The following is a 12,919-nucleotide window of genomic DNA, read 5'->3' on the forward strand; positions in this document are numbered from 1 at the left end:
CGTTGAGCAAAATGCCATGACCTCTGTTCTCTACCACTCAGTTTTGTTTTGACTGGATAATTTCCACCTCTTGAGAGCCATTGCTTTGATTGTGCCTTGTCTTCAGGATCCCACTGGTAAAGCCATGTTTTGTCTCCTCTTACAGTTCTTTAAAGAAATGCCTCAGGATCCTGATCTCATGTGTTTAAAATGTCCATCGAAAGCTCCACTCTTGTCTGCAGCTGATCTGAACACAACGCTTTTGGCACCCATTGAGGAGGAAGTTGGCTGTACTTTAGTTTTCAGTCAGAAATGGTGCAAGATGAATCAGTTGAGATGCTTATGGTGTTGGCCATCGTTTCTGCTGATAATTGTCCTCAGTCTTAACTTAGGGCGTGAACAAAATTAATTTCCTCCTTGAAACTGATGTGGATAATCTGCCACTGCTGGCTTCATCTTCAGCATTGTCTCAGCCTTTCTTAAAGTATCCATTTGTAAACTGCCAATTCCTTTGGGGGCATTTTAACTCTAAGCTTTTCTTTCTTTTTTTTTTTTAAAGATTTATTTTATCTATTTTAAAGATAGAATTGCAGAGAGAGGTAGAGACAGAGAGAGAGGTCTTCCATCTGCTGGTGCACTCCCCAGATGACCTCAACAGCCAGAGCTGTGCAGATCCGAAGCCAGGAGCCAGGAGCTTCTTCCGGGTCTCCCACAAGAGTGCAGGGGCCCAAGGACTTGGACCATCTTCCACTGCTATCCCAGACCATAGCAGAGAGCTGGATTGGAAGAGGAGCAGCCGGGACTAGAACTGGCGCCCATATGGGATGCCGGCGCTCTAGGCCCGGGTTTTAACCTGCTGTGCCACTGCACTGGCCCCAACTCTAAACTTTTCATAGAGCATCAGTAATTTCACCATTCCTGCACCCAGCCTTCATCATACATTTGATATTTGTTCTTGCTTGAATTCATGTTGCTCTGGTAGGAGCTCTTTTCAAACTGATGTCTTAGCTTTCTTAGTGCTTCAAACTAGATCCAATTCAGACATGCTATAACGAGTTAACAAAAATAGATTTTAGTGTAAAAACTTTTTGAAATCTATGCATAGTTTTTTTTTCATAATATTCGGGTTTCCATGAACACTTTTTTTTAATTTAAAAACATTTATTTATTTACTTATCTGAGAGAGAAAGAGAGCTCTCAGTCATTGGCTTAGTTCCCAAATGCCCACAATGGCTAGGGTTGGGCCAGGCCAAAGCTGAGAACTAATAGTTTAACCCAAGTCTCCCATCACCTGCTGCCTCACAGGGTGCATATTAATAGCAGGCTGGAACTGGGAACAGAGCCAAGACTCAAGCCCTGAAGCTCTGATGTGGGATACATGCATTCCAATGGCATCTTAGCCACTAGGCCAAGTGCCTGCCTTCCATGAACCTTTTGAAAATCCCTCATATACTAACAATTAAAAGTCCCTTAGCTGTAAGTATTATACATACCCTATGTTAATAATTTATGTATATATTGGCCGGCACTGCGGCTCACTAGGCTAATCCTCCGCCTGCGGCGCCAGTACTCCGGGTTCTAGTCCTGGATGGGCACTGGTTCTGTCCTGATTGCTCCTCTTCCAGTCCAGCTCTCTGCTGTGGCCCAGGAAGGCAGTGGAGGATGGCCCAGGTCCTTGGGCCCTGCACCCCATGGGAGACCAGGAGGAAGCACCTGGCTTTTGGCTTTGGATCGGCGCAATGCACCCGCCGTTGCGGCCATTTGGGGGGTGAACCAACGGAAGAAAGACCTTTCTCTCTGTCTCTCTCTCTCACTACTTAACTCTGCCTGTCAAAAAAATAATAATTTATGTATATACATACATAAATATGTTTCTTAGTAAGTATTTTTAAAATGTGAACCATATTATCCTTGGGTGATTGATTTCTGCTGTTCAATTTTTGTTTATGCTTTCTTCATTTTCCTTTTGAGCAAGTACACTGGACGTAAAAAGAGTTCCCTGGCCACTTACATACTTCTTGTATTTTAGCTATCTAAAGACCAAGACTGTCTCCTGACCCAAGTAGAGTTCCGGATTCCTCTTTCCATCCTGGTCTGTAGGCCTCCTGGGGTACCCGTCTGATTGCAGCATCTCAGGAGCCCGCTGAGGGTCTGGTCAAACCCTCGGAGTAGATGCCGAGGAAAGACTTCTGTGTTGGCAGGGAGAATGGAGTGAAACAGTTATATAGTGTTATCCTAAAGCCTGGGAATTGTAGTCTCCTATCTCTGGTATAATTCGCTTTGATGGGAGACTTTCACAGGGTGTATCACCTGCTAGGTGGTCTGTTTTCCTTCCAGCTGAAAGAGGGAGAATTGGCATTTTTAGAAGTAAATGAAAGGGTGGGGGAAGGGGAAGCAGATAATTGCTTTACTGAATGCCTTTTTCTTTGTGCTATCAAATGGTGTTCTATATTATTAAGGGTTAGTCATATGATTCTGACTTTATATACCCCAGCAATCCCACCCAAGCCTTATCAAACGGAGACCTTGAAGCTGCCAGGCTTCGAGGTTTGCACTGTTCTAGGTGTTTAAAGTTGGTTAGGAGGGAGAGGTCCAGGGCATTCATTTGTTCCCATGGTTGTGTCAGAGATCAAGGCTGAAGCTGATCTGCATTCTGGCTACGATGCCAAAGGGAGCCGACAGAACCAAAGCATCAGAGAGGACTTCTGCTTGCTCACGCCACTAAACGGGCCCCGCCTCTTTCTCTTTCATGCATAGGAACTACCACAGATTTCATTTTCTGTCCACCGCAGACTGTGGGTGCCTCTGCTTCGGAAGCAATGCGCGATCTTTAAATACTCACATGCCTCTTTATTTCCTTTACCTTCTACAGATTCTTGGCTTCAGTATGATTGCAAACAACATAAGCATGGCCACAGAAAACAGCAGGACGCTCACTGAGATGATTCCTTATAGGTGGGTAATCTCACTTCTCAGCACTGCTGTTCCCTTCCTGATGTCCACTCTTAGCCTCTGATCGTGCAGCCTGATTGCTGTTCTCCACTAGCAGTCCCTGGCCACAGCCAATGCATTCTGTAACACAGATGTTCATGAGAGAAGGGCTAAGGCCACTCCTAGTCTTTTTCCCTGGTCAGACTCTGTCTCTCTTCTTGTAGTTGCATCAGTCCCCTTTGCCAGGAAGACTGCTGCATGCACTAAACATCAGGAAGTCTGACTTTTTTTCCCCATAGTGCAGGACAGGCCCTCTGATTAACTCTTGATGGTGGGACAGGAGCTGCCCCTGCTCTCCCAGCCTCTCTCCGTGGGCTCAGTGTTCAGGGGATGAACATTCATCTGGCCTTTGCCTGTTGAGACTGAACTGGTGCCCTTGAGCAATGTTATTTTCTTATTCTTGGTGGAAAGTTGTCTTTCAATATCTGGCATATGGAATTCTTAAGGACAAACAACTAACTTACATCATAAGTTCTACCAATGTCTATGGGGCCTCATGCTTGTTTCTATTAGGAAGCTATAATTTTTAGCCTTGAACTGGTCCATCATATTAGCTAAGAAAGGCAGTGTACTTTACTCTCGTGACTCAGAGGCAGCCTTTTGAAGAGCATTGCTCATTTCCGCATGTTGGACAGTAGGGAATCCTGCAACTCCAGGGGAACAAAATTTGGGCAACTCAGTTGAACTAATATCATATCCTATCAGTTCTCAATGAAGGCTGATGATGGCTAAATCCATTTGAAATTTTATTAGCTTAAAAAAATGAGCAAGGAGCAGACATTTAGCCCTGTAGTTAAGATTTACTAGAGCTGGCACTGTGGCACAGTGGGTTAAGCCACTGTCTGTAGTGCTGGCATCCCATGTGGGCGCTGGTTCCAGTCCTGGCCGCTCCTCTTCAGATCCAGCTCCCTGCTAATGTGCCTGGAAAAGCAGAGAAGGATAGCACAAATACTTGGGCCCCTGCACCCACGTGGAGGACCCAGATCGTAGCGCCTGTCTCCTGGCTTCAGCCTGGCCCAGCCCTGGCCGTTGTAGCCATTTGGGAGTAAACCAGCAGATGGATCATCTTTCTCTTTGCCTCTGTCTCTCCCTCTCTCTCTGTAACACTGACTTTCAAATAAATAAATAATCTTCAAAAACAAAAACAAAACAAGATTCCCATGCCCCACATCAGAGCGCCTAGATTCAATTCCTGACCCCAGGTTCCCACCCGTGGAGACTCAGGGAGGTAAGTGGCGATGATAACTCAAGTAATTGTGTCCCTGCCACCCTCATGGCAGACCTGGACTGAGTTCCCAGCTCCTGAGTCTGGCCCTGGCCCAGCCACAGCTGGTCTTCACAGGCATTTGGAGAGTGGACCAACAGCTGGGAGTGCTTTCTCTGTCTCTTTGTGTGTGTGTCTCACTGCCTCTCAGATAAATAAAAACATAAATTATTTTTATATAAATATATTTAAAAATACAATACAGAGGTAATCAAAACATTATGTCTGCCCTCAGAAAAAAGAATAACTATAATAGGATTGATACTTTATATACTTATTTTATTTCATTTACACCTTACAGTAATACTATGAAATAGATATATCTTTGATGAGGAAATGAAGGCTTATCGAGTTTAAATGACTTGTCCAATATCACACAGCTAGTTAGTTGGCATAACTACTATTTAAACCCATTTCTGTTTTACTACAAAGTCTCTGATTATAACCACTTATTTGAATGTTTCTGTTGTTAATGACTTAAAAACCACACAACCAATGTTTACTTATCTTAATAGATTCAGGGTATAGATAGACAAAAGAGCATTTTTTTAAAAAAAATCTAGTTTTAAACATTGCTTTCAACTTCCTTTTTTAATTTTATTTTTTAATTTTTTGACAGGCAGAGTGGACAGTGAGAGAGAGAGACAGAGAGAAAGGTCTTCCTTTGCCGTTGGTTCACCCTCCAATGGCCGCCGCGGCCAGCGCACTGCGGCCGGCACACCGCGCTGATCCGAAGCCAGGAGCCAGGTGCTTCTCCTGGTCTCCCATGGGGTGCAGGGCCCAACGACTTGGGCCCATCCTCCACTGCACTCCCGGGCCACAGCAGAGAGCTGGCCTGGAAGAGGGGCAACCGGGACAGAATCCAGCACCCCGACCAGGACTAGAACCCGGTGTGCCGGCGCCGCTAGGTGGAGGATTAGCCTATTGAGCCGTGGCGTCGGCCAGATTTTTATACACTTTTTAAGAAGTAAATCAACTGCATCACACATGTTTGTGTTTTTGGTAATAGAAAAATCCAAGGAATAAATATTCGAAATAGCAAACTTTAAAACATTTAGAAAGGGTGGATGTTTGGCGCAGTGGTTAAGACAACACTTGGGGATGCCTGCATCCGCGTCCTGGGTTCAGGTCCTGACTCCACTTCTGATTTCAGCTCTCTGCTGATGCACCTTGGAGATGGCGTGTGATGGCTCGAGTACTTGGGTCCATGCCACCCACATGGATGAGCCACATTGAATTCTGAGCTCTGGCTTTCCCTGGTCCAGCCCTGGCTGTTGTGAGCAGTTAGGCAGTGAACCAGAGGATGGAAGATCTCTTGTGTCTGTCTGTCTCTGTTTCTCCTTGGTCTTCTCTGCCTTTCAAACAAATACATCCTTTTTTAAAAAAAGAAAGAAATCTCCACTGCCAAACTAGTCTGCCATATTTAAAATAAATAAATAAATAAATAATTTAGTAGACTTTTTTCCTGACTTAGAAAATAATATAGAAAAATAGAAAATGAAGCATATTGTGCTTCCAATTTTTATTTAAAGATTTATTTATTTACTTGAAAGTCAAAAAAAGTTACACAGAGGAGAGGGAAGGAGAGGCAGAGAGAGAGTGAGAGAGAGAGAGAGAGAAAGATCTTCCATCCACTGGTTCACTCCCCAGTTGGCCACAATGGCCAAAGCTGCACCGATCTGAAGCCAGGAGTTTCTTCTGGGTCTCCCACATGGGTGCAGGGGGCCAAGGACTTGGACCATCCTCCACTGCTTTCCCAGGCCATAGCAGAGAGCTGGATCGGAAGTGGAGCAGCGGGTCTCGAACCGGCGCCCATATGGGATGCCAGCACTGCAGGCAGTGGCTTTACCCACTACACCACAGCGCCGGCCCCTCCAAATTAAGTTTAAAGAGTTAGACCAGGGCTAGCGTTTTGGCATAGCAGGTAAAGCCACTGCCTGTGATGCTGGCATCCCATATGGGGCACCTCTTCAAGTCCCAGCTGCTCTATTCCCAATCCAGCTTAAAAAAAAAAAAAAAAAGAATTCTATCTGTATGGATCTATGAAAAAAATCAATACTTTAGAGCCGGCGCCGTGGCTCACTAGGCTAATCCTCCACCTTGCGGCGCCGGCACACCGGGTTCTAGTCCCGGTTGGGGCACCGGATTCTGTCCCGGTTGCCCCTCTTCCAGGCCAGCTCTCTGCTATGGCCAGGGAGTGCAGTGGAGGATGGCCCAGGTGCTTGGGCCCTGCACCCCATGGGAGACCAGGAAAAGCACCTGGCTCCTGGCTCCTGCCAGGATCAGCGCGGTGCGCCGGCTGCAGCGGCGGCCATTGGAGGGTGAACCAACGGCAAAGGAAGACCTTTCTCTCTCTGTCTCTCTCTCACTGTCCACTCTGCCTGTCAAAAAAAAAAAAAAAAAAAAAAATCAATACTTCTCCCAAAATCATCAGTATTTCTTTTGTTTTTGTTTTTTTGCCTGAATATTGTAACTAATTTTCGAATGTTAAACCACCATTGCTTCCTAGGATAAACCCCACTTAGTCTTGGTGTCTTATCTTTCATATACTGATTTACTAAAATGGTAAGAGTTTTTGTATTTATGTTCATGAGAGGTATTGATCTGATGTTTTCTAATATTAATATTTTTGTTATATTAATGTTAATAACTTTGGTATCAAAGTTGTTGACATTATAGAAAGGTCAGAGAAGAATCCTTTCATTTTCAATTTCTGGAAGAGTTGACATTATTTCTTCCTCAAATATTTGGTAGACTTCATTAATGAAGATATTTGTGTCTAGAGTTTTTACTGTGGAAGGGTCTTTACTACAAATTCAATTTTAATATGCTATTTATTAAATAAAACTATTATTACTTTCTTCCTCACAGCCCTGGGCCACCACTTATTTACTTTCTATCTATATGGACTTCCCTATCATGGACATTTCATATAACTGGGATCATACAATGTGATTTTTTGGGGTCTGGCTTCTTTCATTTAGCATATTTTAAAGGTTTATCTATGTTATACAGTGAATATTACATTATAATGAGGGTGTTTGAAAACAGTCATGGAAAATGGAATTTTAAAAGATAAGTTTATTTTGGTGCAATTTTTTAAATCCATGCATAATTTTTCATAACACTCACTTCTGTGAACTTTTTGAAGACCCGTTGCATTTATGGCTGAGTAAAATTCCATTGTATGGATCTACATATTTTGTTTATCCATTCATCAGTCAATGAATGTTTCAATGTTTTTTTAAAATTAATTAATTTATTTGAAAAACAGTGTTACATAGAGGCAGAGGCAGAGAGAGAGAGAGAAAGAGAGAGAGGGGGGGGTCTTCCATCCTCTGGCTCACTCCCCAGATGCCCAGCATCCCATGTGGGCACCAGTTCAATGGTGCTATTCCTTGCTATTCCTCTTCCTATCCAGCTCTCTTCTATGGCTTGGGAAAGCAGTAGAAAATGGCCCACGTCCTTGGGCCCCTGCACACGCGTGGGAAGACCTGGAGGAAGCTGCTGGCTCCTGACTTTGGATTGGCGCAGCTTCAGCTGTTTCGGCCAGTTGGGGGGGTGAACCATTGGATGGAAGACCTCTCTCTCTCCATGCCTCACCTTCTCTCTCTGTGTAATTCTGACTTTCAAATAAATAAATAAATCTTAAAAAAAAAAAAAAAAGAAAGAAAACCTGTCAAACTGTTTTTAACAGAAGCTGTGCAGTTTTAATTCCCACTAGTGATACACAAGGATTCCAGTTTCTCCCACACCTTCACCAATGATTATTTTCTGTTATTTTTTTTTCTTTCATTATAGCCATCCGAGGAGACTATAACTCTGGCTTGATTTGCATCCCTCTGATGATTAATGACATTGAGTAACTTTTCATGTGCTTATTACACATTTGTGTTATCTTCTTCGGAGAAATGTCTGTTTAAGTCCTTGGGCTATTTTTAATTGGGTTGTTTGTCAGATCTTTATCAGATATATTATTTGCAAATATGTTCTTCCTTTCTTTTTTTATTTTTTATTTATTTGACAGATAGAGTTAGACAGTGAGAGAGAGAGACAGAGAGAAGGGTCCTCCTTCTGTTTGTTCACCCCCCAATCCTCACAGGCAGAGGATTAGCCAAGTGAGCCACGGCGCTGGCCCTGTTCTTCCTTTCTGTAGGTTGTCTTCACTTTTTTCTTTTCTTTTTTTTTTTTTTTTTTTTGACAGGCAGAGTAGTGGACAGTGAGAGAGAGAGACAGAGAGAAAGGCCTTCCTTTGCCGTTGGTTCACCCTCCAATGGCCGCCACGGCCAGCACATCACACTGATCCAAAGCCAGGAGCCAGGTGCTTCTCCTGGTCTCCCATGGGGTGCAGGGCCCAAGCACTTGGGCCATCCTCCACTGTACTCCTGGGCCACAGCAGAGAGCTGGCCTGGAAGAGGGGCAACAGGGACAGAATCTGGCGCCCCGACGGGGACTAGAACCCGGTGTGCCGGCGCCACAAGGTGGAGGATTAGCCTAGTAAGCCGCGGCGCTGGCCTGTCTTCACTTTTTTGATAGATCCTTTGAAGTACAAAAGTTTTTAATTTTGATGAAGTCTAATTTTTTTTTCTTTTGTTGTTTTTGCTTTTGGTGTCATCTCTCTTTGCCAAATCCAAGGACATCAAGATTTACCCCTATGTTTTCTTCTAAGAGTTTTATAGTTTTGGCTTTTAAATGTAGGTGTTTGATCCATTTTGAGTTAATTGTTACATATGTTGTGAGATAGGGATCTGACTTCAATTTTATGCATGTAAATATTCTGTTGTCCCAGAACCATTTGGTGAAGACACTATATTTTTTCCTGATTGAATGGTCTTGGCACCATTGCCAAAAATCATTTGACCATAAATGTTTGAGTTTATTCCTGAACTCTTCATGCTATTCCATTGATTTATATACATCTATTCATATGCCAGGTTTGATTATTATAGATTTGGAGTAAGTTTTGAAATCAGGAAATGTGAGTCCTTCAACTTTGTTCTTGCTTTTCAAGATCGTTTTGGCTGTTTAGAGTCCCTTGTAATTTCATACAAGTTTTAGAATTGGCTTTTTTTTTTCACTTTGGCAAAGAGAGCCAATGGGAATTTTATTGGATTACATTGATTCTGTAGATTTCTTGAGTCTCTTACTGACCAAATACATCAAATATGCTTAAGTCTACGAATACAAAAAAACCTCTAAAATAATAAATTCATTTGTTTTTGCCCTTGGAAAATGCTAGGAACCCAACTCATTATTTTGAAAATTGTTAAATGAGGGAGAAAAATGAAGCATTTATCATGCCTTTCCTAGAACTACTCTTCAGGGTATCCAAATAGTTGATAACAAGACATTTCACCTTTAGAAGTATTCCAGCCAATGAAGGGTGAAGGAATTGTAGAATTAGAATATCACCAGTAAGAGATCACAAGCATATCTTCTGCTAATATTACAAAAAGAGACATTGTGTGCCTCCTAACAGAAGTGTATGTCACCACATATGACATATTTTTCTTTTTTAAAAATCTTATTTTTGACCACAACTGAAGAGGTAATTACCAATTTGCAGGAGCTACAAGGAACAGAAGAACATGTCAAATGACAACACAGGATGCAATGAGAAACATGATAGGACCTATGACCATATTTCTTAAGAAAAAAATTACAACAAAGACAGAAAAAAGATACAGAGGGAAACCCATCGTTTCAAAGAGATTAATTTATAAGACACAGAAAACAGTTGTAATATATGGACCTTACCTGGGCTCTGATTTGAACAAATTATAAAATATTTATGAGATATTTGGAAAAACTTGAACATCAATCAGACATTTGATAATATTAAGAAACTGGTAATATTTTTGGTGTATATTTCTTAGAGATGTACACTGAAATTTTGCAATGGAAATCCTGTAATGCCTAGAATTTGCTTCAAAATAGTCTTGGAGCAGGCAGTGGAGAGGGGTACAGATGGAGTAAGAATGGTCATGAATTATTAAATGTTAAAGATGGGTGATAGGTACATCAGGGCTCATTGCACCACCCTTTCTTCTTTTATGACTGTTTGGATGCTCTCTACTTTAAAAATAAAATATCAGACATTAATGGTGTTTCTATGCTGCATGCATAGAAAGAGAACCAGAAACCAAAGTCCCTGACCTCTAACAGGTCACAGCCAAAAACTGACCACACAGAAGCTGACTTAACAGGTACTCTGGACAACAGAATAAAATTATTAAACCAACACATGAAACGACAAGCAACTGTTCCTGTGAAAATCAGGATATTCCTCTATTCTCTTAATAGCAACCAGATAATAATACTGAAAAAGAAGAAAGTTGATTGTGTTAAACAAGTAGAGTTTCCTAGTTAACAACAGGGTAGGAAATATGCCTGGAAAGAGGTATTGATCCCAGTTTCTATGTTTGACACTGGTGTGACATGATCTTAAGAGAAATGTGATGTATTGAATTAGTAGAATTAGTTGACCTCAATTATCAGCAAAATGAATGTCTCAGCATTCTGGTGACGTCAGAACTGTAGGAGGGAAGATGTGGGTGGAATTTGGAAGCAATTTGTATTAAAGACAATGACTGAAATTACACCCTGAAGGATTTGAGCATGTACAGAGAGATTTCATTGCATCTTTTAACCCTAAAACATATTAGACATGATCTCTACTTATTGTTTACCCGTTGGTATGGTCTCAAACAAGGTCAATAAACCATTTCCCATGAATCTTTGTTGTTTTGCTTCTCTTGTTTACTGCCATTGCTGTCTGGTAGAAACCTTGAACTAGAAGGCAACAGAATGTGTTCTTTTAACAGCTTTTGTAGCTGGGTTTGGTTCTCTGGCAGTGTGGACGGCAACCAGGCCCAGTTGCTATATTTGACCCTATTGTTGTCTTTAAAAATGAGGGTCAGAACTACCCAGTATTAGAAGTATAGAGTGAGGCCAGTGCCGCGGCTCAATAGGCTAGTTCCTCTGCCTTGTGGCGCCGGCACACTGGGTTCTAATCCCGGTCGGGGTGCCGGATTCTGTCCCTGTTGCCCCCTTCCAGGCCAGCTCTCTGCTGTGGCCCGGGAGTGCAGTGGAGGATGGCCCAAGTGCGTGGGCCCTGCACTGGCATGGGAGACCAGGAGAAGCACCTGGCTCCTGGCTTCGGATCAGCGTGATGTGCAGGCCGCAGCAGCCATTGGAGGGTGAACCAACGGTAAAGGAAGACCTTTCTCTCTGTCTCTCTCTCACTGTCCACTCTGCCTGTCAAAAAAATAAAAAAATTAAAAAAAGAAGTATAGAGTGAGATAGGTGTCCATAAATAATTCCTACCATCCAGAAATAATTCTACTATTCTATTCCAGCTTCCTGTTTCCTGTCACACCAGATTTCTCAGATCTTCACAGGGTTATTTATCAAGCCATCTCTTTATCCTTGGTGAGCTCCTTTATGCTCATATTTCTGGGTAAGAAGATTTCCAGTCCCCATAACTACAGAGTCAATTCCAACCAGGTGAGAGGACTATTACTTCTCTGACCCTTACATCTTTGTTCTCTAATCTGAGCCTCCTGCCAACATGAAGGCTGAATTCTCCTTTAATCATAGAGCCACTTGCACTATAATTTGGACTGTAATCACAAAAGCATTTTTGAGAGGTGAAGGATACTTGAGGTGAAGGAGTGACTAGAATTAACGTGTTATCCCCCTAGAACAGATGTAATACAGAGAGGCACAAAGATAACAAATGGCATCATATTATTAAGCTAGCACAGTTCCTCCCTTCATTTTATCTTTCCACCAGGTCTTTGGAAGTCAACCACATACTGAAGCACAAGAAATGCTAAGAAATCCTATCCAAAACGAGGCTACTAATCTACGTAATTACATTGGCCTCCCAGAAATAGTCTTTGTCTTTTGGTTTTTATATTTTAGAGAAAATCATCAACCATTCTAAATTCGGTCCTTTCTCTAGAACTCAGGAGTGGAATATGGAAGCATAGGAAAGAGAGAAAAGTTCTGTGCTTCTCAGTCAGGATCATTCTCGGTCCCAGTTACCACATGAAAGACAATAAAAGTGCAAGTGTCTCATTCCTGCGCCTTGAGAATGTACTTTCCTTATGACCACCAGCTGAAATGAAAATTCAGCTTAATGTAGAAAATCAGATTTGCCATCCTTTTGTTCTCTCTCTATTTCAGTGTGTTGTTTGAAGTGATGTAAACTACCCCATCTTCATACACAAGAAATAAACAGTACACCTTTATCCAACTCAAATCACAATTCTTCAACAAAGAGTGGGCTTAAAGTGTGTGCCATTTCTTTGCAGGATCTAATAGCCATCGGCTTTTGCAATGTCGTCAGTTCATTTTTCAGATCTTTTGTGTTCACCGGTGCCATTGCCAGGACTATTATCCAGGATAAATGTGGAGGAAGACAACAGGTGTGTTGAAAGAGAATTTAATCTCTAATCTGTAAAGATATTTATGCCAATCCACATACGCATTCATAGAAGGGGATTGTATGGATTTCATCTTACTGCTATTTTAATGTTATGCTTGATGGGAAAGATTTCTTAGAAGAATTTGGATTCCAGGCATACATGCCTTATATTTTGCTCAGATTTAGTCTTAAAAGTTATTTGTCAATATGGAACTTAAACATCACTTTCTATAGAAATGTTATTTTATATATAT

At 42.0% G+C, this 12,919-nt stretch overlaps 1 protein-coding gene across 2 annotated transcripts in view; it reads left to right on the plus strand.

Annotated features, from left to right (window-relative positions):
• SLC26A8 (solute carrier family 26 member 8) overlaps positions 1–12,919 on the plus strand; it is an 89,180-nt gene that overhangs the window by 40,373 nt on the left and 35,888 nt on the right. For both annotated transcript variants that reach the window (XM_089334017.1, XM_089334018.1), the window contains 3 exons: positions 2,852–2,934; positions 11,593–11,740; positions 12,553–12,666. In XM_089334017.1, coding sequence (XP_089190143.1) covers positions 2,852–2,934; positions 11,593–11,740; positions 12,553–12,666 — 345 coding nt within the window. The remainder of the gene's footprint in view (positions 1–2,851; positions 2,935–11,592; positions 11,741–12,552; positions 12,667–12,919) is intronic.

Source organism: Oryctolagus cuniculus, chromosome 5, assembly GCF_051225735.1.
Source record: "Oryctolagus cuniculus isolate XC-2025 breed Fujian yellow rabbit chromosome 5, ASM5122573v1, whole genome shotgun sequence".
Taxonomy (NCBI): domain Eukaryota; kingdom Metazoa; phylum Chordata; class Mammalia; order Lagomorpha; family Leporidae; genus Oryctolagus; species Oryctolagus cuniculus.